This window comes from Onychostoma macrolepis, chromosome 09 (genome assembly GCF_012432095.1).
Source record: "Onychostoma macrolepis isolate SWU-2019 chromosome 09, ASM1243209v1, whole genome shotgun sequence".
Lineage (NCBI taxonomy): Eukaryota > Metazoa > Chordata > Actinopteri > Cypriniformes > Cyprinidae > Onychostoma > Onychostoma macrolepis.
The window spans coordinates 15,663,810-15,690,660 of NC_081163.1; the positions used below are offsets into that span (position 1 = coordinate 15,663,810).

A 26,851-nucleotide genomic window follows, 5' to 3' on the forward strand; every position below is an offset into this window, starting at 1 on the left:
CTTTTTGTTTGTCGTGGGTGGTTTAATCATGTGTGACCTATTATGAATTCCTTTAGGACTTGAGACTAAAATGACTGATTGATTAAAGGACACAATGCAACAACCTGATTGAGGAGCCCGGCGAAGAATCTGAAAACAAGTATATTTTTAAATATTTTATTATAACATCATTAACAATAAATACCACCATGAGTTATAATATATATGCGAATAGTACATATATCCGCCAGTATTGTCCCTCTCCAGTGATTATTATTTGCTAGCTTGCATCAGATGAGAATCTCAGCGTTGTGAATGTAGGAAGCCCCGCCCAGGGTATGTGCAGTGCTGACGTGCATGGCTGCCTCACGTGACTCCTCTGGAATGTTAACAATGCAGTAAGTGTCCAACTTTGTACTGCATTCTAATTCTGCCGTGAGTGGCGAGAAAATGGAGGACAATCCCATGATTTTCACTGTGTGCTTTATATGAGAGGACATCGAAAGACGATCCCCGGGCAACAAAACACCAGACAGATAATCTACAACTTTACTGAAGTTTAAATCAGTTCCTTGGATTAAGGTACCACTAAAATCACATGGTGAGTCGCTCAAAACTTTATTAACTTTTTTTTTTTTTTTTTTTAAACGCTGGGCATTAGTAGTTTTTAGGGATTTCTATAGTCGATTCACGCTCGCAAATCCTTTGTAAGTGTGGGAAGGAAGTTGTATTTGTCATTTAAAGCGAGATAGGAGAGGAGTGAGCGCATTCTCCCTGCGCTGGAATGCGGACTTGCTCCAGCGGATCTGCGTTCCTCTCGCTCCTGTACCGCAAAGCGCTGCAACCTCTAGGCCCTGCAACTTTATTCCGCCTTAAAGTTACTTTGAATCTAGAAAAGCATTTTGAAGATTTGCTGTTTGTAAATCTGATGAGAATAATGTGAGATTATGTACGTAAAAACGTTTTGCGTGGTTTATATGACTTTTTATATTCCGTCTTTACAGCTGGTATGGAAGACATGCGATAAAACTGAATCTTTACCGAAACTCACCGTAACAAATATCTTGGCTTTGACTGGTATAAACACCTGACTACATTACAGTTATGTTAAAATCTCATGAAATTTCGCGTCGGCTAAGGTGGTGATAAAATAGAGGTTTCCACGAGCTACAGGTAATGTTGTATTTTCACTCGTGCCTAACAATATATACTTCCCGTTGGTTTTTGTTTATTTATCTCGCGCAGTCTGATGTTTTAGTAGCAATACTAAAATCATGTACTACTATAACAGACCGATAACATTACACATCGACTGTTTTGAAACTGAATAATTCACTCCACCCACAAAATTATCGGGTTTTTTTTGTTTTGTTTTTTTCTCGTAAGATGTGCGATGACATGTGGTGGGATCTGTATTCATACTTACACTTGTTGTTTTTGTCTGCTTTGTGTTGTCTAAAAAATATTTAGGTTGATGATAAAATTATGAAATTAAGCAACAACAGTGGTCTTTTTTTTTTAACGACAGCCACAGAGGGGCCAAATTAATGTAATGTCAGTGTGATTTAAATGACTTCATACTTTCTACTTTGCAAGGAAGACAATGACAAAAATCAACAATAGGAAAGCATACAATAAAAGTATTTTTATATTGATGTTTACTGTGGTTATTTAAACAATATGCTCTCAGGATTTGTTTATATTTAGTTTATATATGTCTGTATGAATTGCATATATGAAAATGTGGATAAAGTGCAAGAACAAAATTTTCAACACTAAACTTACATGATTTATGGATCATGCTATAAAAAATTAAATGGCTTCCAGTTCACATGCTTAATCATTTGTCCAGAACAGGGGAACTGAAAAGGACAATCAGACCCCATCATTAGCTCTGCCTATGAGTAATAGTTAAGCAAAAGTGTGAAACTGTAATGATTTGACAAATATTAAGCTCTAGTTAGAAATAAAGGTAAAAAGCAATAGAAAATGTTTGGAATCACTCAACCATTTCATATTGTGCTGATGGAGTTGGAATACCAATAGTTGGATACCACACCATTCAGTGTCTTGAAATGAAGGAAAACATTTATAAAATGGCCTAGGCTATGTATACTTTGACTTTAATGAGGAACATTGCAGAAGAGCTGTGTCTATGAATGTTTATGCTGGTTGTATGCGGGTTATGCAGCAGTGTGTTTGTGGTCAGCTGTACAGTCTAACTGCAGATGTAGCATCTTTAAAAGCTTGTGGACTGAATATGAATCTATTAAATGTTTACTTTTCTCATGGATTCTCATGGATTAGTGTTTGAAAGGGGAGGTACTGTGAATTGCTGCTGTTGCTTGGGGAATGGAAGGCATGGAAAGTATTGTGTTGGAAGCCTTGACAGTAATGGCAATTATACTATATTTGTTCTAGACTGAGCAATGCATTTCCAGTATTGAGCACTCACATTCCAGAAGTATGTTTGTTCTGAAAGTCCTTTCTTCTTTGTTTTACCAGAAGACAAGAAATAAAAATATTTGGTATATGAAGACCCCACGAATATCATGATGAGAGGCATTTTTCAGTCCTGTTTTGAATTTGAGGTATTTCCTTTAGAAACAGGAAGTTTGAGCGGGATATATTGAAGGACTTTCTTTTAGTTCAAGTCACAGTCATGAACCATGATCAGTAGTTTTCTTTTTTAGTCTGTTTGTCCAGAACAGAACACACTACATTTTTATTTCTTAATATTTCGGGGTTGGTAAGAATTTTTTTTTTTATATATATATATATATATATATATATATTCTTAAAAGAATTCTCTTATGCTCACCAAAATACAGTAAAATAGCAATATTGTGAATTTAATCATTTGATTCAAAGCTGAATTTTCAGCAACCATTACTCTGATACTATTAAGGTAATAAGAAATGTTGGATTCACATTTGTTTTGCTTAGCATCAATTTAATGCGTCCTTGCTGAATAAAATAATTCACTGGTTAAAAAATGTTAAATATTGTATAAGTTATGACACTGTGTTGTGTAGACGTTTGATTTTGCGTCTACAATAAGGGTTTGCCATATGACCATGTGAGCTGCTGCATAAGGAACATGCTGATTGCATATTCTGCTTCAAGGGAGTAACAGCACAGATGTGCATGTATTTAGTGATAAACCTACCTGTTGACAGAGGTGCTAATGTCCGATCAGACTCAGACTGTCAGGCATTTGACATAGAGTAGTGATGCAGAGTCTCGGACGTGCCTGGACCGCACCCTGACCCTTCTGTCTAACACTGTCTCCACAGGCAAAGATGCATACCAGACTGGGATGGAACAAGTACGCAGATGTAACCCCTCACATGTCTTGGGAGGAGGGGGAGTGTGAGCCCTGAAAGGGGTGCTGGGATGTGAGTAGGCCAGCATCCAGCACGAGCCAGAGCCAAAGAGGCAGCAGCATCAAAGACGAGCAACAACAGGAATCCTAATCTTCCCTTGCATCTTTCCCATTGCAGCCTGTTATCTATTCAGGTCAGACTGAGCCTGGGTGTGTATAGCTCTGTGTCTTATTGTATGATTGCACTGCCATTGTTTGTTTTCTTGTGAGTGAGTAACTGGCTAAATCTTTCTGTGTTTTTCAAGTGTGAAGAATTTGTGTATACAGGCCACGTTCACTCATGAGGCCTAAGACCTTCCCTGCCGCCCCATATGTGGGCAACACGCGCCAGCGCCTGCAGGAGATCAAGGAGGGACTGAAACAACCTGCAAAGCTGGTGAGCCAGGCGCTTCATGGAGGGAGCGCTCGAGGGGAGGGGGGCAGAGGTGGGGACTCGAAGGGCAAAGACCAAGCTGGAAGGCAACAACAGCTCCGGCAGCCTCAGAAGTTCAACAACTACCAAAATGCCCTGCGAGAGATCCGCAAGTCTCTATTGCCTTTTGCCAATGAATCAGGCCCGGGATCCAGCTCGGGACATCCTGGTGAAGTCAATAGACAGATGCTACAGGATCTCGTCAACGCTGGTTGTGATCAGGTAAGCAATGTATTGGATATACTGCATGTGTGTATGTATACGAATTTCTGATAGTAATGTAAATAATGATATAAGAAATTATTCTTATTTTTTTATGATATTTATGTAGCCTGTATATGAGTGTATATTTATTTCTGGTTGGTAAGATTTAAAAAAAAAAAAGGTCTCTTATGCTCAACAAGGTTGCATTTATTTGATCAAAAAATACAATAAAAACATTAATATTGTAAAAAAAAAACTGTTTGAAACATGATTTCTATATTTTAATACACTACAATGATAAAATCAAAAACATTTTATGTGATGGTAAAGCTGAAATTTCAGCAGCCATTACTGTTAAAATGTTCCACTTAATATTTTTTTGGAAACAGTGACCATTTTTTTCAGGATTCTTTCATCAACTGATTCTTTAAAAATACAGCATTTCAATTAATTTAACGTGTCCTTGCTGTTAAAAAGAAATACTTCAAAAAATCTTACTGACACAAACACAAGTTATGCTGACTGAGAATAAATACTTTTTTATATATATAATATACACACACACGTGTGTATACATGTATATTCATTCAGAAATGTTTCTGAACAAACATGTTGAGCTCTATAACCTTAGCAATTATTGAGCTTTGAACATTGTACAGTAGACATCCTGTACAGTGTATATCCTCTCTTTGCCAAGTCTGAAATCATTACATAATATTGAATGTGATGTTGAAATGGCAGTTTTCACAATTTATTTGGTTTTTTAGTTATTTTTTTGAAGAGCACAGTGGAACATCTCCGCCCCAGAGGAAGTGGCAGAAGCCAAGTCAGCCCTTCCTCACCTTTAACACTCAAAATACAAACATTTATACAGAATTGTTTCAATTATGTTTTTTCCAATATTAGTGTTAGCTGATAATGGTCCAGTTAATATATAACTGTGTATATATATGCTAGAACATAATACTACTGTATTATTTTGTAACTGATTGTTTCTGTGTGTCTGTGTTGCTGTGTAATAGTGGTTGTTGTGCAATCACTATTTAGTTAAATGTGTTACATGTGTTCTGGTCCTTGTATTGAAACCTAGTGGCTGAATATTAAAGGGATAGTTCACCCAAAAATTCTGTTATCATTTATTCACCCTCATGCCATTCCAAACCTGTATGACTTTCCTTCTTCTGTGAAACACAAAAGAAGATATTTTGAAGAGTGTTGGTAACTGAACAGTTTTGGTGACCATTGGCTTCTAAAGTATAGAAAAGGAAAAAACTGAGATATTTAATCTTTTATGTTCATAGAACAGTGGTGTTGTTGTTGTTGTCGTTATTATTATACTAAAATTAAAACCTTAAACCTTTACCTTTAAATTAAGATGAAATAAAATTAGAACTTATTATTGAATTAGATTTAAAATAGATCAATTTGAAATGTTGCCTTGGCAACTAACTGATAGAAGTTTAAGTACTAAAACTAAAGTTAAAACATAGAAATATTTAGATGTAGAAATATATAAAAAAAACAAAAATTATATTTGTAATGCTCTAATAGTATATAAATATTATTAAATAACCTCCCACTGAAAAAGTCATACAGGTTTGAAACGACATAACAGGAGTAAATTTTTTTTGATAATAGCCTGTTCTCATTCATTTGTGTCAAACATGCAGGAGACCTAGGTCCTATAGTTTGTTTCAGTCTCTCTAATGCAGACCCATTGTCAGATCATTAATGAATATGTGTTGGAGCTTTGCTACTAATGTTCAGATGCAGCTCTGAGAGCAGCCCTGTGATTGCATTAGGCATGTGAGGAATGCTGTGCTCAAGCCCATGCACAACACCACTGAGAAATCCACCACGGCCCAGTGGAATTACGAGGCCTAGCTGAAGGGAGCCGAGCTGCCTCTTTGACATGGCTAAATAGAGACTGGAATGGGGCTTTTTTAGGTCTCTGGAAGCTGAAACATGCTATCAGATGAAGTATAGTATGGAGTCAGACTTGATTTGGATCATGTTGTCTGGATACATTCCTGACTGGCTTATCTTTTGCTGTCGGTCCTGATGCTGGCTGATTATGATATGTATGAATGATCATTTTATGTACTATTATGAGTTACAGTTATATAGTAACAATTCATTAATATTATCATTAGAGTAACATTTTGGAGTTAAAACCCTCCATTTGAGGACAACTACATTAAACCTGATTTATTTTTTGTTCTAAAGAGAAAAGCATTTATAAAAAATTCAGAACTGCGAGCATAATATTTCACAGGCATATGTGAATTTCACAATCATAGGTTGATTTGTCTTTGCCCTGCATTCATGGGACAGCATGTGGGACAGCAGTACATACAGAGGAAGTGCTCAGTTCATTCGTAGATGGGTGGTACATTTTCCCCAGCAGAAATACAGTAAACAGGGATGTCCCTTTTCTGCTCTTTTGGAAGTTTTTGTCTTTACGTGTGGGTTAAAGCTTTTTTAGTTGTTACAAAAACATGAAATTTGTGTTTTGTGGCTCAGTCTGTCTGACTTCATGTCTCCTCGTTTTCAGATTTAGCGTGGCCAAAAGTTCGAGTTTGAATCTTGTCCCCGTGTCGTGCACCACATGCACCTAGACCTCCCATAAGATCTGGGCATACATTTCGGCATGTTTTTATTAGTAGTAATTTAGTCATTATTGTGAAATGACTCGGTTGTGGTGTGTGACTTGGTATTTTTAGTTCTCCGTCATCTTCTGACTGGGGCCTGTGTTCCTCCCTGACCCTCCGTACATTCCAGGAAGGTAAATGGTCCTTCCCTGAGCTGCTTTAGTTTGGTCACTATAGTTGGATTTCGCCTCACAAATTACACAGCAATGCGGCTGACGGTTACATAACCACCTCTGAAGGAGGAAATGTTTTAGTTGGGGAATGAAAAGGGGGTGGGGGTGTAGGAAGAAGAGGAGTATGACATGTGTTGTGGATTTGTGGTTTTCAAGCTTAGGATATGAAAAACTGTCTGCGTACATCATGCATGCGATGCTTGTGTACTTGCGGAATATACATGATATGATAAATGTCTAGTGCGGTGCTGGCATATCGCATTTGTTTGCACATGATCTAAATGTTTATATTAGCATTCTTGCGCAACCCAATTTGTCCAGGATCTTGAACCACAACTGGTCAGTGCTATGCATTTTTACGTTAAAGTCCACTTGAAACACCATTCGACTTTTGTTTTTTTCATCTTTTTGTTCTTTTTTAAAAATTTTCTTCAGGAGTTGATTACATCACTAAAGGTGGGCAACTTGTATCAGTGGTTCGTGGGAAGGGGCTGAAAAGTAAGAGGTATTGGGGACGTCATCCAAAAAGAAGAGCAGAGCAAATGATTGTATATAAAAGATTACAAAGACATTTGTTTTTCTTAAAAAATAATCTTTATGTCGGCGCTGACATTCTTGTGGACAGTGTGCTGACCTATAACGCGATTGCATTGTGGGCGTCCCGAGTTCGAATCCTGGCTTGAGGACATTTTATCAGTTCATGCATGGCCAAGGATTTGAACCCATGACCTTGGCATTGATAGTGCTATGCTGGGCTGTTTTAGCTGCTGTTTTAGCTATTTTGCTACTTTAGGGATGATGTTCCACCTCTCCATCTACTGATGATGATGCCCATCCGGTCCATATGGCTTTCATTACCATGTTCAATGGTGGAATGTGTTTCAGAATTTGGGTCAAAGTGGAAGCTCTTAAAAATGAATAGTGATGGAATATAGTTATGTCACTTTATTCAAGAAGACTATAGACTGTTTACTTTTTAAAGTATGAGTTTGGGAAAAAAGGAGAAATAAATGTTTGTGTTTCTGTGTGGGTACTTGCCGACGCCACAGTCAGAAATTGAATGTCTAGTGTAGCATTGAGGCTTGTGGTCATGACAAGGGTGTAAATACAAACGAGATATTTTGGGACCAACCAAATGAACGCTTTAGGCACATTGGAACAGAATGATCTCAAAAATAAAGAGAGGAGGAGGGACAATTTAAAACGAGATTGAAGCATAGATTTCCACATAGCTGGAATTCTTGCTTCCTGGCTCGTGGAATGTCCTGAACATCTGTCGCCATGACAGTGGAGGTCAGGGCTGAAACTCTGACCTGGGGCCAAACCAGACCCAGCCCTTCCCGAAACCAGACTGAAGTCCATGTTGGATTGTTGTGTGTGTGTGTGTGTGTGTGCGCGCTTTTAAAGAGGGAACGAGAGAGTGGCGCCTTTAACTCACCAAAGGGGACGAGAAGGCACACACCCTTGGAGTGGACAGTGATGGAATGCAACAGAAAGCCATTGCACTTCTGAGAGCAGCGATCACAGAGAAACAGCGTGTGCTCTGAGTATTTCCCGTGTGTTTTGTACAGTACCGACTATGTAAAGAAGCATTTAGACAAACTGATGGCAAAACACAGAGTAATTTAAACTACTCGGGGAATGTGTAGAATGCGTGTGGATGTGGCACTGCGTACTGAGTGTGCCCACAGTTTATATAGCTGCTTGTTTATGCCCATTGATTTTTGGCATAAATTTCAGTGCCATCAAACTCTGACATAGTCTTTATCACTCTTTGTCATAGTTTTATAATATAAATGTACTTTGAATTTCTATCTTTGAATGCATAGAAGACATAAACAGAAGTATGTGCTGAATTAGGCACTTATTCCCCCTTTATTTTCCATGGCATGCTTGGTGCAGTATTATGTTTGACCATCAGAGGCAGTGTAACGCTGTAGTGCTGTAGAATTTGGTTTGGGCAGAATGTCTTCTGAATGAGGTCATATGCCATTCAAGGGGATTTCCTCATATAGGTGTGGGTCTGCTCACAGAAGATTGTACATGTCTGAGTTGTTTTATTTTAAATTGCACCGTCACAAAATGTGACAAGGGAAACTAACTTGTTATCCTTGCAGATGAACAGAGTTGTTGCATGGTGGGTAATCGTGTAAAAATTCAAGTTGAGAAGAACTAAAAAAAATCAGTCTCTATATAAATAATTTAAAATTTTGTAACACTTTTTATTACTTTGAATTTAGTCCATTTTATAAAAATTTAAAATGTTAAAATTAATGTGCCATAAGTATTACCGTCAAATCTATGAATTATTTCAAGGGTCTCTCAGTGCGATGTGTGGTCAGATGTGCCCAGCTCTGGTCATGGTGCACTTGTGGGCTGGCACAGGAAAGAGCTTGTGCTAACTTGCAGAGGAAGCAGCTGCAGGGAATGTTATTTTAACACTTATCTGCTGTGTGTACTATGGGTTGATTTATATTTACGTGCATGTTCATGTGGACATATGTGTTTATCTAAATAACTGAAGTGCATTAAGGTCATTTTCCATTACCAGTACAAATTACAAAACTGTACGATACCAATTTTGATTAAAATATTTGTCAAGCTACATACATTCCTTTTGCTCAAGAACATGCATTCCTTTTTTTGCTCAAGAATGTTAACTAAATTAAACTAGAGCAATGCTTTTTAAGTGAAGGAAGTCTGACTTTGCCTAAAATGTAAAATAAAATAAAAAAGTTAAAATTTGTATATAATTTTGGTTCTATTACAGTCTCTCCAGTCATGATTTTCTCTGCAAATTAAAGAAGAAAATGAGCACTTGCTTGTCCTACATCTGATGTGGGATATTTGTGGGAATTTAGTGGTAGTCATGTTCTCAGCAGCTTTGCCTTGCTTCACATAGTGATTTAATTCAAACTGATTTCTGTGGTTATAACAAAGAGTACCATGCCTACAGGTAGTTGTAATCTCGTCTTTAGAAGTACTAGTAGTAGTATTGAATCTCAAGTACCTTTTTAAAAACCTAATTTGTGCATAATGACAGGAAATGCATTGTGAAAACCACAAAAAAAATAAATAAAAATGAATTCATTGCTTATTTTGTGATCGTTCTCTGCTTGAATTTCTGAAACAGGAAATGGCAGTCCGTGCCTTAAAACAGACTGGCAGCCGTAACATTGAGGCAGCATTGGAATACATTAGCAAAATGGGTTACCTGGACCCTCACAATGAACAGATTGTACGTGTCATCAAACAGACTTCCCCAGGTATGTGCACACTTTAAAACATACTAGTATATTCATTTTATGAATGATGCACTGCCTTTAAACTCAAAATGACCCTTTTGTTAATTCACTACAGGAAAAACTGGCATGCCAAATTTAATGGACCACAGGGCGGCAATGGAGGGCACTGGGGATGGTGCAATGCCACCTTATCACCAAATGGGAGCGCCACTGTATGATGGAGCTGGTTATGGGGCTGAGGGTGAAATGGCTCGTGCATACATGGGTGGACCACCTGTCATGAACTACATGCCACCGCCTGCCAACACTTCACAGGGTCCTACCATGGGAAACCCAATGGGTCGTCCCGCAAGTATGGGTGCCTACTCCACAAGCATGGCTCCCCAAAATAACCCTGGGAACCCTATGTACACCCCTGGTCCAGCCCAGCAAAAAGGCTACCCTGGTGGGATAGACCAGGCCATGATGGGCTACAGTGTGCCTGGACCACCCATGCAAATCCAGCCTCAGCCCTCGGGAGGTCCTGGCACTCATTATGACTACAGGCCTCATATGATAGAAGCCTCCAACTACGGGGTAAAACGAAGTGCTTCTTTCCAGAATAAGATGACCCCGCTAACATCCGAAAACTATGTTAATATGCAAGGCAAAGGAGCAATGGGCCAAAACGCTGGTGGCTACCCTCCTAACTTATATCTTCCACCACATTCGCACCCACGCCAAGCCAGTCCCACCTCACACCAGGTTCACATGATGCAGCGCTCCCCTGGAGCTATGGGTGGTGAGTTTTCTGATGTTCCTCAAGGCCTCCTCACTCCTTCCAGGGCCAGTCTGAACCTTGACCTGTATGAGCATCACTGGCCAGGAGCCCAAGGTCCTGAGGGGACTCCTCCAGCCAGGCAGCCACAGGGGCCCTTTAGAGGGGAGGTACGTGTCCCCAGTAGGACCAATTCTTTCAACAACCACCAGAAGGTGACTGTGAGGCAGGCATTGCCTCCTACAGCTAGTGTTGCTGGCAAGCAGGATTCATCTTTGGGTCCGCCAAACACAATAACTGCAGTGACCTCTCCACCAATCCAGCCACCTGTTAAAAGTATACGGGTCATGAGGCCTGAGCCGAAGACAGCAGTGGGACCATGCCATCCAGGGTGGCTGAGTGCACAAGCTCAGGATGCACCAGAGTCTCATGGATACATGCCAGATGATACTTTTACCCTGGAGCCCAATCAAGAACACCGCTGTCCGCCTCCACCCTACCCCAAAACACTGCTCCTGCCTGGATCTGGACCTGGAACTGAGCCTGCATCCCTGGAGACTGGAGCCATGGGTGGATTTCAAGATGTCAATGCTACAAGTAGAACAGTCCAGAGTGCCTCAGTAGGAAAGCAAGAGGAACCAGTTTCCAAAGACAAAGTGAAGACAGGCAAAGGCGAGAAGGCAGTGAAGGATAAGAAGCAGATTCAAACCTCACCTGTGCCAGTGCGAAAGAATGCCCGTGATGAAGAGAAGCGGGAGTCTCGCATTAAGAGTTATTCTCCCTTCGCCTTTAAGTTCTACATGGAGCAGCATGTGGAGAACGTGATGAAGACCTATCAGCAGAAACTCAATCGCAGGATGCAGCTGGAGCAGGAGATGTCCAAGGTAACTAGTGCTAGAACCAAAAAAATACACACATCGATAATTTGCATTCCAGACAATTGTTGCGTTAATTGAGTGCTCAATATCGAGTCTAAATGTTATTGCATTATTGTTATTAAATCAAGCCACCCACTTCTATCTCTTCCATTCCTCCAGGCTGGCCTTTCAGAGGCAGAGCAAGAACAGATGAGAAAGATGCTTTACCAGAAGGAATCCAATTACAACCGACTACGACGTGCCAAGATGGACAAATCGATGTTTGTCAAAATCAAGACACTCGGCATTGGAGCCTTTGGTGAGGTGTGTCTTACACGCAAAGTGGACACGGGGGCCCTGTATGCCATGAAGACTCTACGAAAGAAAGATGTTCTGAACCGAAACCAAGTAGCCCATGTGAAAGCAGAACGAGACATCTTGGCAGAGGCTGACAATGAGTGGGTAGTCAGGTTGTACTACTCATTTCAGGACAGAGACAGCCTGTACTTCGTCATGGATTACATTCCTGGAGGAGATATGATGAGCTTGCTGATCCGTATGGGGGTTTTTCCAGAGCCCTTAGCCAGGTTCTACGTGGCAGAACTAACGCTGGCCATCGAGAGTGTGCATAAGATGGGCTTCATCCACAGAGATATCAAGCCGGACAACATCCTAATTGACCTGGACGGACACATCAAACTGACTGATTTTGGTCTGTGTACTGGGTTCCGTTGGACTCACAACTCAAAGTATTACCAAAAAGGTAAGGGACTTGAAGAAAAGGTGATACTCATAGCTTTTAGCTGTTTAAAAAGTGGTCTAAATAACGTTGCAGTGTTCACCAAATCAAATTAATTGGTTGTCTTTACTTTCTCTCTTTGCACTGGTTGAATAGGGAACCATATCCGACAAGATAGTATGGAGCCGAGTGACTTTTGGGATGATGTGTCTAACTGCCGTTGTGGTGATCGGCTGATGACTTTGGAACAGCGGGCAACTCGACAACACCAGCGTTGCCTGGCACACTCTCTAGTGGGCACTCCTAACTACATTGCCCCTGAGGTGCTTTTGCGCAAAGGTATGGAGTGCATAAAGACAACTGGAAGTTCAAGCTAGTCACTAGGAAGTGCCAGTGTTTATAGATCTCTTCTCCTGTTAAGTGTGATACTTTCTAATGTGCAGGATACACACAGCTGTGTGACTGGTGGAGTGTTGGAGTAATCCTGTTTGAGATGCTGGTTGGCCAGCCACCCTTCCTTGCTCCCACCCCAACGGAGACGCAGCTTAAGGTAAGAGCTCTGTTTGCATTTTATTAGGTCTCTTTGCTTACACGGTTAATGTAAACCAGTGTGTCCAGTCCTGCTCCTGGAGGGCCAATGCTCAGCAAAGTTTAGGTCTAACCTGCCCTAACACACTTGAAAGTTTCTAGTAACCCTGAAGACCTTGTTTAGCCGGTTCATGTGTTTAATTAGGGTTGGAGCTGAACTCTGCAAGATAGTAGTTCTCCAGGAGAAGGATTGGACAACCCTGATGTAAACAGACTAGACGTGTTGTCTTCGGAGTTATAACTTTCTGGGTTTTATGGAATCGTGACAATAGGAAAGAGGCACTGCTAACGTTGATGTCGTCTCGTTGATGACGGCTTGTCTTTGGTAAATTTTTACATGTTTGGGATATATGGAATTGTGAAAATTAACGAATAATGTTGTTGTCATCACCTCCACAGGTGATAAACTGGGAGAACACTCTGCAGGTGCCTCCACAAGTAAAACTGAGCCCAGAGGCAGTTGACATCATTGGTCGACTCTGCTGCTCAGCTGAAGAGCGTCTGGGAGGAAACGGGGCTGGAGAGATTAAGGCTCACCCATTCTTTGCCGAGATGGATTTCTCCAGCAATCTTCGTACACAACCTGCTCCATACAGACCGAAGATTGCCCACCCCATGGATACATCCAACTTTGACCCTGTGGAAGAGGAGGGGGGTCCAGGAGCCTGGAGTGACAGTGGAGACAGCACCCGCACTTGGGACACCCTCTGTTCTCCTCACGGCAAACACCCCGAGCATGCCTTCTATGAGTTCACCTTCCGAAGGTTTTTTGATGATAATGGCTGTCCGTTCCGTTATCCCAAGCCCCCCGAGGCAACGCAAGACCTGCCCAGCAGTAGTGGGGCTGGTGGCCTGAAGCCTGAGCTGGAGGAGGAAGAGGTTCATGAGGAGGAAGAGCAAGGGGAAGGGTGTGAGCCGGTTTATGTGTGAGAATGTTGGATCGGTTGTTCATGCTGCTCTGCCTTCACCCATAGAGGACCTCGCCAGTTAACACGCTGCATCTCCTACACTTCCTTTTAACCCTACTTTTTCTTCAGGGTGTTTTTGTACAGGTTAAATGCATGGAAGAACATCAGAAATGGAGTGCAGAAAGTTCCATGTGAAATGTTTATTCCTCCAAAAGCATTATGCTGTATCCTTTGCCTGTTAAAAAATGACTGAAGCTCTGACCTGGGACCAAGGAAATACACGCAGCTTAGTTCATGGGGATGTTGGTGTGACTGATAAAGTTGGCTACTCTCCTATGACGGCACAAAAACAGATGTGTGTAGCTGCTGCTCTGTGGTTTGTCAGTCAAACCACTCTACTCTCATGGTTAGTGTGGTCTGCGTCGACTGTGCCCCATTCCTTTATTCCACTGGGGGAAAACATCCCAGTCTTACGTCATATTTTAACACTTCCTTCACCTCTCTCAGCCTGGTGATGCTAACACAGCCATTCCAAACACCAGAGGTCATGGTGAGGGATCAGAAGAGAGCTGGGCTTGGGATGGTGGCTCTATGGTCAGGTTGTGATTAGGAGATGTGCCAAGAGCAGAGAGGAAGATCACAATTCTCCTCCATAGTGCAATCCCACAAAAATATAAATGCATTCATGCAACATGCTGTCTGTCACAACTGTGGAGGTTTGCGGGTTTTTTTTTTTTTATCAAACCAAACTGACTTTTATAGTAAAATTCAGAAACATTTTCTGAAGTATGGAAGCCAGATTTGCAGATGTTCTACCATATGATCCCAGTCATTTTCCCTTCATTTATCTAAAACAAAAAATGTTTTAGAAGATTTTGTGGCACCACCAAGTGGTTCAAAGTGACACTGTAAACAGTCATGCGGATTCTTTTAAAGGTTTAACTTCTACATTATGAACTGACAGTATTAGGTCACTTCTATGTGCAAAGTCTGTCCAAAATATCATGCAGTATTTTGCAGTTAATTCACTTATCGCAGCCTTTTTGTAAATATTATACAGTTTCATGCCTTATCAGGTCAAACGGTGCTCTCAGACGACACAATATTGAGACAAAATATTTTACGTACAGTCAGCACTTCAAGAACATGGGATCTTAAAACTCCCATTATTGTTAAAGGTTTTATTTAAACATCTTTTAAATGTTAAACAACCCATGACATTAGAGAGAAATTCTGAGGTCATACAAAATGTGTGGTAATAATGTCACAAAAAAAAAATCACAATTTGGAAAGTTAAGACTCTTAAGAGAAAATTAAAAAGGTCTAAATTTACTTTTTCTTTGCTTGTCAGAAATATGCATGGTAACATTCGTTCATTCAAATGAAAAACCACAAAAATACATTGCAATATTGACATTTTATTTTGCGTTAAGTGTGTTAGTTTAGTTGCTGAAGTATTGTTAACAAACATTTATCTTACCTGGCTTGATTTCTTTTGTTTAAAGGCTTACTAAACCTGTTCCCAATAGTTGCTTTACATTCATCTGCTGCTTTAAGTGTATCTAAGATGTGCATCACACATTGTTTTTATAGGTGTGCTGCAGACATGCAACTCGCCATCCAGAACAAATCTGCAACATAACAGTTTTCAGCTTTACAAAATTACAAAAGCTGGGTCTCCAGCTATTTCCTTTTCTTGTTATGCAGAAGACTTTATATGCTTTTATTGTATAACTCTGTCTGCTTTATCCTCTTCCTATTTCCCAGAATTCTTAATTGCATTTAGTTTCATAAGAAGATCTTAAAAAGTCAGACGGGTGGTTTTTGTTGTGTGTGTTCATGCTCATCCAGATCCACTGGAAATGATCTTGTCTGTCGCCATCAGTGAACTTTGAAACAGAATCATTAGAACAAGTGCAAAAATGTTTTGTCATTGAGGCGGCTGCTGCTGCACCATTTCAAAGTGATCACACAGCACAGTATTATAACAAGACAGTCTATGACTGAAATGTAATGAATACTCCGAGGCAGAAACCTTTAAGAAATGGTGGAAAAGTGGCGAAAGAAAAGACAAACGTATCTGATGGTATGACTATGTGCAATACAGAAAATACATTATATAGTTTTCTAAATACAACAAATAGCCTTTATAACTTTAAAACTGAATTATGCTATCTTAAAGTATATATTATATTGATTTATATATTTTCAGTATAGTTTCATGACCCAATGCTGCTTATTGTTATTAATATTACACTATAAAGTATCATTATCATCATACTTTCATTTATACTTTCTCTCTTTTTGTATAAAGTGTGGTTTTGATTGTCAATGTGATTGATCTGGTGTAAGACGAACTGTGTGCCTTCTAATGAATGTGTGGGTGTGTGTGCTACGTGCTGATCAGTATTTCAGGAGAAGATGGAAAAGCCCTTCGCTGCTTGCTCTCAGGCCGGTCCTGAGTGTGAGAGAGAGGGTGTTTTTGGTGGGATAGCTTGAGAAAGACAAAAAAAGCTAGAATGAATGATTGTCATTGGGACTCTGAAGGAGATGTATATGGATGTCATAGCAGGATGAATATGGGAAACACATTGTATGCATTTGATCAGTGATAAGGATCGTTTTGAATTTCTGCGTGAAGTCCATTTAATATTGTCTTTCTGAGATCTAATCATTTGTGGTGATAATGTGTCACTGCACAAAATGTTCTCTGTATTAGTTATTATCTCTCAAGCTGACTGACAATCATGTGGTTTCGTGCTTGCAGTCTATATTGTCAAAAAACCTGTACGACCGCTGACTGAAAGAGCTTTAAAAAAAAAAAAAAAAGTCGATGATGATCAATTCATATTTGTTTTAAATATTGTATCAGTACGATCGCTCCTAAAAGTTAGGTGAAACTTTAACAAACATATTGTAATGTAAACGTATATACCAAGTCAAATTGGTATCATGCCTTTGGTCCAATCGAACAAGTTGATTGAGCTCCATGGAGTGTGAAAGCAAGTATGGCAGATGTTTTGCTACCCCATATTCGTCAGAATGGACCACTCAGTGAAAAAGCATGAGCTTTCTATGAATCTCTCAGAGAGTCAGGTTTAGGGTTTGAATGTAATGCGTGTGTTGTGCTTAGGATGGATTCTGTGTTTTACTTTTGAAAATGTTGACTGACAATCTTTGACTGTATTTAGAATTGTGTGATGATGGGACTTTTTCTCTAATGTATGTTTTTGTATTTTAATGGATGAATGGGTTGGGACTTTTTGACGTTTGTAATCTTTTAACTGTATTATATAATACTGTTACTATTGAACATATATTTATACAGATATACATATTTTTTGTATCCCTTTATTCTTATTTTTCTCTTTTCTGAGCTAACTTTTGAACCCCCTTGTCTACAGTATTACAGACAGTATGCATTTGGATTTATATCTCATTTTTTACATGTATGTATGAATTGAGAATGTTTAAGAAATGCTTCCGCTGTCCTCATTTGTAAATGTATATGTCTAAATTAAATTAAACAAATCATCCTCTTGTTTTGATTTGTGTGTGTGGCTGTGGCTGTAGAGGTGTCTGGGCCACACCCTCGATATTTTTAGCTGATGTAACACATCAGAGCATGAATGTCTTTCTTATTAACCCATTTATTTCCAGCAATAACTTTGTCACCAAAATGTACTTTTTATTAACTTTTAAGTTTGAAGGCAGTCAAATTACACTCATGATTACATACAGGATGAACATTTTTACATGGCTGATGTAAAGTCTTGAGCTCTTTATCAAAAACATCAAAATATAGATACTTACAGATGCATATAACAATTGAAATGGTCTATTATTAAGATTGTGACGAGTTCTTTCAGAGAGAGCAATGATTACAATAACGTGAATACCTATGTCACAATTAGTATGAAAACCTTTTTTAATAATAAAACTGCATATTTCTAGGTATTATTACATTAGATTAAGTACAAGCGCAAATAAATGATGCATTATCATTCCCTATCCACAACCACCTAAAAGTAAAAATATAATACATTTATAATTAATTTTGACTGTAATATTCCACCGGTTACAGTTATGAATAAAAATGCACCTGCTCACCTAACTGAATTTTTGGGGAATAAATTGGTTATTGAGTTAAATACTCATAAGATAAATGCAAGCAGAAATTGACAGTGCTGTCTAAAAATTCAAGTGTGTCTGCATCAAATGCAATCAAACAAACAAACACATATGAATTCAATTAAAAACTAAAAGTCAGATTTTACCTTAAGTTGCAACAAAATGATTGAAAGTTATAGCACATTATCATGTACGCTATTACATAACCTTTAAGGGGACATCAGTTCTGTATGCCAAAAAAGTGCCTGTGTGAACTCACTGGCCCAAAGTGCTGCTTAATCCCACAATGCAGTGCATGGCGCGTCACTGAAGAACGACCATGATGGCGGCGGTCGGTGCACCAGAAGTGATTTCACAGCTGGAAAGCGCTGCCAAAGTTTTAATGGTGAGCATTTCGCCGCCGTTTTCACATCTCTGTCAGTGTGCTGTTAGCTCTGTGTGGGGTGTTCACTCTGAGGGAGTCTCGCGGCTCGTCTTTTAGCGGGGAAAGTCTCGATAAACGCGGAGCGGTGCGTGGCGCAGTGCTCGACTCACTCCATCCCGCTAAACCCAGCGCAGCCACCATCACCTTCATCATCCTCTTCATCACCTCCGCCTAACAGCACCGCTCCGGTGACACCGTCAGTGTTTGTAATGATCGCTGTGAGCTCAGGTGTTGTGTCTCAGAGGCCTAGTTTGATCCTCCAGCCTTGTGAAAGCGCGCAGGATGAGTTGAAGTGTGTCTGCTGGAGTTTCTCCATCAGCTGCTGTAGTTACACACGCTGTTGATTCAGCCGCATGTTTGCTCAAGCACATGTTTAGCAAGACTTAAGGAGACCAGAGACAAAAGAGAAACTTTTAGCTGCTTGTTTCTCTCATAACAACACCCAATCCTTCAATTTCTGCCGTTATAAGAGTTGACTAGGTACATAGTGGGTTAGCTTAAAGTTGAGAGCAGGACATGTGCAGTTAGATGATGGCCTGTGCCATTTGCTTGTATTGTCTCAGAACCTGTCTAGACAGCATTTCTGGGCATGATATGGACAGAATGCTGTGAATTGAATGGTGCGTGTGCTCGTGTAAAGTTACTGCAATGGTAAAATCTCATGGCACTTTAAGTTTTTCCACTTGAAGCTTAAAGAGTGAAAATGATTTTCAACTCTGTTTTTATTTGGTGAATTGGCTTGCCTCTAATAGTCTGTGAAGCTTTTAGTTCAGTGTTTTAATCTTAATTTCAGAAATGAAAACCTCTTGTGGTATTGCAACTGGATTTAGCTGATTTTAACTGTATTTTAATTGCAGATAATGATATTTATAGAGAAGGGTGGCCAATTTAATGCAAGCGTATGGCATAAATTGTTGATAATAAATGGGAAGTAGATTATATATCGACAAGGCTGTGGGTGAATTTTCAAAATGACACTAGGAACAGCTTTCACATGTTAATTTAGTGTGGATACCTAGTTAGCAGCCAATGCCAATAATCTCAAACTGTTGCCTTCCTAAAAAATAGTTTTCATATCATTTTATTAATATTGTTAATAGAGGTTTCTGAATAAAATATTTACACTACCATATTCACACTAGGATGGTAAGATTTCGTAAATCTTTTGAAATAAGTCTTTTATGCCCACAAAGGCTGCATTTATTTGATCATGAATACAGTAAAAAACAAACAAACAAACATTGTGAAGTATTATTACAATTTAAATTTTTTTTATTTTATTTCTGTGTCATTACTCCAGTCTCACATGATCCTTCAGAAATCATTGTAATATGCTGATTTGGTGTTCAAGAAAATTTATTTTTATTATCAATGTTGATAACAGCTGTGCTGCTTTTTTTGTGGAATATTTTTTTAAACAATTTTTTGATAGTTTAAGTGGAAAAAGATACCATCCTGAAGCAGAAACATTATTGTCACTTTTGATCAATTTAATGCATCCTTGCTTTAAAAAAAAAAAAAAAAAAAAATTCTTACTGACTCCAAATTTTTTAATGGTAGTGTGCCAATATAAACTGATGATGTGGAACGATTGCATGTTTTGTAGTATGACTGAATGCTTTCTGTATTGGATTGGAATTATAAGCAGCTAGGTTTGTATCTTTTTGGAGTACTGCCATGATATTTTTATAATGATAAAATCACTCAAAATATTGTAAACAATTTTGCTGCCATTAGATTCAATCTAAAAAGGCGGTAAATACTTTAAAGGGCCCAGTATGTGTTTTTTTTAAACCTCTTAATAATTCTCTCCAGTCATCTATCGTGAAGCCTGACCAGTCTTCCGCTGGGTAGATGAGTAGTTATGAAGTCAGAAAACTCTAGGTTTTGTCATGGTTGTTTTTCAGCAAGCAGAAAGGTCAGACTCTAACAGTGGAGATCAAGTATTGATTTGTTGTTGTGGATCCCTGATCATCAGTCAGACTCACTGATGTCACTGCAGTCATGCTTATGCAGACGAATCACTAAAGCAGTAGTTCTCAACCTTTTTTGGGCCAGCGCCTCACTACTCATTCTCCAGGTCCCTCACCGCCCCCCATCAAATAAAACAGTCTAATTGTCTTCACTGAACATTACAGTTGATTATTGTTTTGGGTTTATAATGAGGACTGTTATTTTTACAGTACCTTTCAAATGTATGGAGTCATCATGATTTAAGAAATTAAGTTCCATTGAATTGATCAAATAAGACAGTGAAGTACTTGTTTACAGTGAAATATTGTCAATTGAATCCAGAGAAATCTCAGTCTGTGTAGGGCAAAGCAGAAAACCTCAGGTGAATTTGCATGACCTTTGAGCCCTCAGATGGCATTGCATGAAAAACCATCATGCTGCAGTGTTAAATATAGCTACATGGGCTCAGGAGTACTTCTGAAAACAGTCTGCTGCTGCATCAAGAAATGCACCTTGAATCTCTTTCACCCAAGGAGAAAGCTATCAGTTTTATTAAGTGATAACACCGGATTCTCAGGACCAGAGCTCATCTCAGCTAGTCAAAAGAACAGTGGATGTGTGTACTGTGCTCAAATGAGTCCACATTTCAACTTGTTTCTTGGGAAAAATGGATGTTGAGTTCTCAGTCCCAAAGACCAAAGGGACCATCCAGATTTTTCATCAGTGACAGATGCAAAAGCACACGTCTGTCATGGTATGGGGGTGCAACAGAGCAAACAGCATGGGTGACTGGCTTATGTGTTAAGGTTCCATTAATATAGAGGAATATATTGGTATTGTACAGTGACATATACTGCCATCAGGATGACGTCTTTCATGGGAAGTCCATAGTTATTAGATCAAGACAATGCCAGCTCTCATTTTGCATGTGCTACAACAACATGGTAGACACATGTGCATGTGACTGACTGGCCAGCAGATCTGTCTCCTCTTGAACATCAAAATTAGTTCATATTTACAAAATAAAATTTGGCCAGTATAAACATTGGATATTTTTCTTTGTACTTCAGTAAATTAAATATAGGTTAAAGAGAATGAGCACATAACATTTTCTTGATTGTATGGCATTTCACAAAACGTCCCAGCTTTTCTGGAATCAGGGTTGTAGAAAGATGGGAAACATATGCTTCTCATTTTCAAAATAGTTATATTTTAGTGCCGGATTTATATCTTTCTTACATCAATTAAATAGTTACATTTATATTTTTATTATCAATTAAAATTTCAAATCTTGCTTTTTTTGTTGTTGTGGTGTGTCAGCTGTTATAATAAAAAGAATAAATATTTCTTGAGCAACAATCAGCATGATTTCTGAAGGATCATGTGACACTGAAAGCTGGAGTAATGGAGCTTTAGCATGAGAGGAAAACACATTTCAAAATATATTCAAATAGAAAGCAGCTCTTTCTAATTGTAGATTTACTGTTTTATCAAATAATTGCAAACTTACTGCAGAAAGGATTTGTTTCAAAACCATTAAATCTTACTGACCTTTTTTGAATGGTGGTATAGGCTAGCCGCTAGGCTGTATTTTATTTATATTATATATCTTAAAAGCATGTGTTTTAACCCATATATAACACTGAACGGCAAATGGCATTCATGACATATTTGATTTGACTGGACTTGAAATATTATCATAAGTTTCCCAAGAAGAAAAAAAAAAAGCCACGTGAATATAAATTAGGCTATATTTATGTGCGTTGAATAAACTTTTTAGAAATTTGTCAATCAGAAAACAAAGTATTTATTAATTTTTCTAAACAAGAAAAAGCATGTCATGCTTTATTGTCTCTAAATGCATATTGGTTTCACGGGAAGTTCATCAGCTGCGCTACAGAAAGCCGAGCGAACACTGAAGTAAAGCTATGGAAATGATAGACCGTACTAGTCTAGAAGCGGTAGTATTAACGGCTCGACATGTTGCGTCAAAGAACATGGATCCCGTTATAATCAGTCGTTCAGTAAATGAGCGCAAGCGCTACAGTAAAAGGATGCAGCGTTCTATTTCTAACGCGCTTGCGCTACAGAGAAGTTGACAAATAGATACAGAAAGTGCGCTTTGATGCATCCAGTGTAGAGACGACGTTAGGATGTGGCAGACCATTTTCTTTTGCAAGTTTCAGCTCATACATCTTTGGTGTAAACTCGCCTTAACCAAACGCCCCCCAAGAACAGTTCAGCGCCCCCTTTCAAAATTATTGCTACCAGTGCCCCCCGATGCTCTCCGAACGCCCCAGTTGAGAAACACTACACTAAAGGATGCAAGTTAGTAGATGTATTACAGTGTAGTATCACTTCAGTCGTTTATCATGATATAGAATCAATAGATGGATTGATTGATTAGTCTGCTAATAAGTGAGGGTTTATTACCAAGATGTTCAACAGACCAGATTCAGTATAGCTAGAATGCATTTTTAGGCATTTATGGGAAAAGTGACATTCATATAAACATGTTATTTGCAAAACATCAAATAAAAAATGTAATATTTCTCCATCTTTGTGACGAGATACTTTTGCTTCATGTTTTCTTTAAGGGTTCCATAGCTCTTCATGACCATACTGAACATCATTATGTAATTAACTGACCTTGTGTTGATATCACTGGGTGACGTTGAATGAATGAATGAATGAGGCATATATATAGCGCTTTTTATTGTGTATTGCAATACACCCAAAGCGCTTTACATCATGTGGGGGGGGGTCTCTCCTCAACCACCACCAGTGTGCAGCATCCACTTGGATGATGCGACGGCAGCCACAGGACAACGGCGCCAGTGCGCTCACCACACACCAGCTACAGGTGGAGAGAAGAGAGAGTGTCATAGAGCCAATCAAGTTGATGGGGATTATTGGGAGGCCATGATTGACAAGGGCCAGTGGCAGGAATTTGGCCAGGGTTACACCCCTACTCTTTACGATGAGTGTCATGGGATTTTTAATGACCACAGAGAGTCAGGACCTCGGTTTAACGTCTCATCCGAAAGACGGTGCTTTTTTACAGTATAGTGTCCCCGTCACTATACTGGGGTGTTAGGACCCACACAGACTGCAGGGTGAGCACCCCCTGCTGGCCTCACTAACATCTCTTCCAACAGCAACCTAGTTTTTCTCAGGAGGTCTCCCATCCAGATACTGACCAGGCTCAGCCCTGCTTAGCTTCCATGGGCAACCAGTCTTGGGCTGCAGGGTGATATGGCTGTTGTTGTTAAATAATAAAAAGCACACATGTGCATGTCAGCGCTTTTAGGGGTGACTGTGCTGTTGTCTTTTGTCTACCAGGGGTCAAACCACCTTTATATAAAAAAAGTACCTTCAGTATCTGTGTGAAGCTGAATGTGTTAGAACCCTAAATTAAATGCAGAAGAGAATGTTATCTGAAAAACAAACATACCCATTGTGTTTGTACCAGTCACAGCATCGTCACAGGCATAATCTTTGACTTTTAAGCATGACTTTTGCGTCAGCTTGGTTTAAAGTGAATGTCATACTGATAAACCAAATGAAATTAGTAGATTAGCTTGTTACTGCCTTAATGTTTTGTACAATTGGGTAATATGCAGTTAATATTTCATATTAATGTACGTCTCTAACGTCTTTGGGCACCGTTGCCAAGCATCCATCTGGAGAATCTCCGCTCTCTACCCAACAAAACGGACAAACTCCTCCTGCTCTCCTGGACAAATAAGGATTTTTCAAACTCTGCTGGTCTGTGTTTCACGGAAACCTGGCTAAATGATGCCATTCCGGACAGCGCGCTTCATCTGCCGGGCTTTCAGTTATTTAGAGCGGACCGTGACACAGAATCAACGGCGAAATCGCGCAACAGCGGGACATGCTTTTTACATCAACGAATGGTGGTGTACAGATTTAACTGTGTTAAAGAAGATGTGCTGTTCAGACCTAGCTTTCTTCATTAACTGTAAGCCGTTCTACTCGCCACGGGAGTTTTGCTCATTCATTCTCGTGAGTGCTTACATTCCTCCGCAAGCGCACGTGAGCTCAGCTTTACAGCAACTGGCTGATCAGATCACAGAGACAGAACAACACCCGGACTTTGTTTTAATCGTTCTCGGGAACTTTAATAAAGCAAATCTCTCCCGTGAACTGCCAAAATACAGACAGCACATCACATGTCCCATCAGAGACCATAATATACTGGATCACTGTTACACAGCAATAAAGGATGCATATCACTCTGGCCCACGGGCAGCTTTGGGGCTCTCTGATCACTGTTTAGTTCATCTCATACCAACCTACAGGCAGAAACTGAAATCAGCTAAACCTGTATTAAGGACTGTAAAAAGATGGACTAATGATGCAGAGCGGGATTTACAAGCCTGCTTCCACCTCACTGATTGGACTGTTTTTGAAGCTGCTGCCACCGATCTGGATGAGCTCACAGAGAGTGTAACATCATATATCAGTTTCTGTGAGGATATGTGCATTCCTACCAGATCTTTTTTAACCTACAACAATGCCAAACCATGGTTCACTGCAAAACTCAGACAGCTCCGTCAAGGCCAAAGAAGATGCTCGCAGGAATGGGGACAGATTGTTGTATAAACAGGCCAAATACACACTGGAAAAGGAGATCAGAGTGGCAAAGATAAATTATTCTGGAAAGCTAAGGAACCAGTTCTTTTCCAGTGATCTTGCATCCTGATCCTCAGACCTGGAAAGGTCTGAAAGACATCACCAATTACAAGACACCATCCCCCAGCACTGTGGAGAATCAACAACTGGCAGACAATCTGAATGAGTTCTACTGCAGGTTTGAAAAAACACCATTTACACCTCCTGCAACCCCCCCCCCTGCACTGCAGATCAATGAAGATGATATGCGTCAGGTCTTCAGAAAGAACAAGAGAAGGAAGGCACCAGGCCCAGACGGTGTGACACCAGCCTGTCTGAAAACCTGCGCTGACCAGCTGGCCCCCATCTTCACACAGATCTTCAACAGATCACTGGAGCTGTGCTAAGTCCCCTCGTGCTTCAACACTCCACCATTATCCCCGTCCCAAAGAAACCCAAAATTACTGGACTTGAGACTACAGACCTGTGGCTCTAACGTCTGTGGCCATGAAATCATTTGAAAGACTGGTTTCTAACTGGACCCCCTGCAGTTTGCCTACAGAGCAAACAGGTCTGTGGATGATGCAGTCAACATGGGACTGCACTACATCCTGCAACATCACGACAGACCAAGGACTTATGTGAGGATCCTGTTTGTAGACTTCAGCTCCGCTTTTAACACCATCCCATCACTCCTCCAGCCCAAATTAACTCCGATATCCGTCCCCACCTCTGTCTGTCAGTGGATCAACAGCTTCCTGACAGACAGGCAGCAGCTAGTAAAGCTTGGTAAATTCTCATCCAGCACCCGTACGATCAGCACTGGTGCCCCCCAGGGTTGCGTCCATGGAAACCCCCCTGCTCTCCCCCCACTCACCATCATGAACAGCACTGTGACTGCAGTGCAGAGTCATTCAGATTCCTGGGCACCACAATTTCTCAGGACCTGAAGTGGGACAATCACATTGAGTCCATTGTGAAAAAGGCCCAGCAGAGGTTGTACTTCCTTCGGTATCTGAGGAAGTTCAACCTGCCACAGGAGGTGCTGAAACAATTCTACTCTACCATCATTGAATCCGTCCTCTGCACTTCAATAACTGTCTGGTTCAGCTCAGCTACCAAATCTGACCTCAGAAGACTACAGAGGGTAGTCAGGACTGCTGGGTGAATCATTGGTACAACCCTCCCCACTCTCCAAGAACTGTCATCCAGAGTGAGCAAAAGGTCTGGCAAAATCACTCTGAACCCCTCACATCCAGCACACTCCCTCTTTGAACTGTTGTCGTCTGGTCGACACTACAGAGCTCTGAGCACCAGAAACAGTTTCTTCCCTCAGGCAGTCCATCTCATGAACAGTTGACAATAAACGTGGAACACACAACACTATTATACATTATTTACTTAACACACATACTTATTTACATTTCAAATTTGTGCATATCATACCTGTACATACATAATTGTCTATATTATATATTGTTTTTGCTATTTTGTACATTGTCTATTTTGTATATTTGTATATTATTATTTTTATTATCTGTGTCCTGTCCTGTCGCTGTCTTTCTGTTGCACTGTGGAGCTTCTGTCACTATAACAAATTCCTCATATGTGTAAACATACCCGGCAATAAAGCTCATTCTCTCATTCTAATGGAGGAGTACCATATTCAGATTTGTAGTATTTCTAGCCTTTATAATGCTTACATTTGAAAAGCCAAGAAGGACTGGGACAAATGTAATAATAATAAATTATATGAAATAAAAATAATATATATGAAATTATACTATGTAAATTATATACCGGAAAACTC

The 26,851-nt window shown here is 39.8% G+C and overlaps 2 protein-coding genes across 5 annotated transcripts in view; both read left to right on the top strand.

Moving 5' to 3' along the window:
- The first annotated feature begins 351 nt into the window (after positions 1 to 351).
- On the top strand, positions 352 to 17,446 carry lats2 (large tumor suppressor kinase 2). 4 transcript variants are annotated; one of them, XM_058787354.1, is made up of 9 exons: positions 352 to 580; positions 3,276 to 3,514; positions 3,610 to 3,998; positions 9,938 to 10,070; positions 10,165 to 11,690; positions 11,844 to 12,426; positions 12,559 to 12,741; positions 12,846 to 12,952; positions 13,390 to 17,446. In XM_058787354.1, the coding sequence occupies exons 3-9, from the start codon at positions 3,645 to 3,647 to the stop codon at positions 13,918 to 13,920; spliced, it is 3,417 nt and encodes a 1,138-aa protein (XP_058643337.1). In that variant the 5' UTR covers positions 352 to 580; positions 3,276 to 3,514; positions 3,610 to 3,644; the 3' UTR covers positions 13,921 to 17,446. The 4 variants fall into 4 exon arrangements, with proteins under 4 accessions (XP_058643337.1, XP_058643339.1, XP_058643338.1 ...); XM_058787356.1 differs by having other exon boundaries at positions 3,632 to 3,998; XM_058787355.1 differs by having other exon boundaries at positions 3,276 to 3,498.
- An 811-nt stretch (positions 17,447 to 18,257) lies between these two features.
- xpo4 (exportin 4) overlaps positions 18,258 to 26,851 on the top strand; it is a 38,042-nt gene continuing 29,448 nt past the window's right edge. Inside the window, exon 1 of the mRNA XM_058788115.1 lies at positions 18,258 to 18,414. Coding sequence (XP_058644098.1) covers positions 18,349 to 18,414 — 66 coding nt within the window. The 5' untranslated portion in view covers positions 18,258 to 18,348. The remainder of the gene's footprint in view (positions 18,415 to 26,851) is intronic.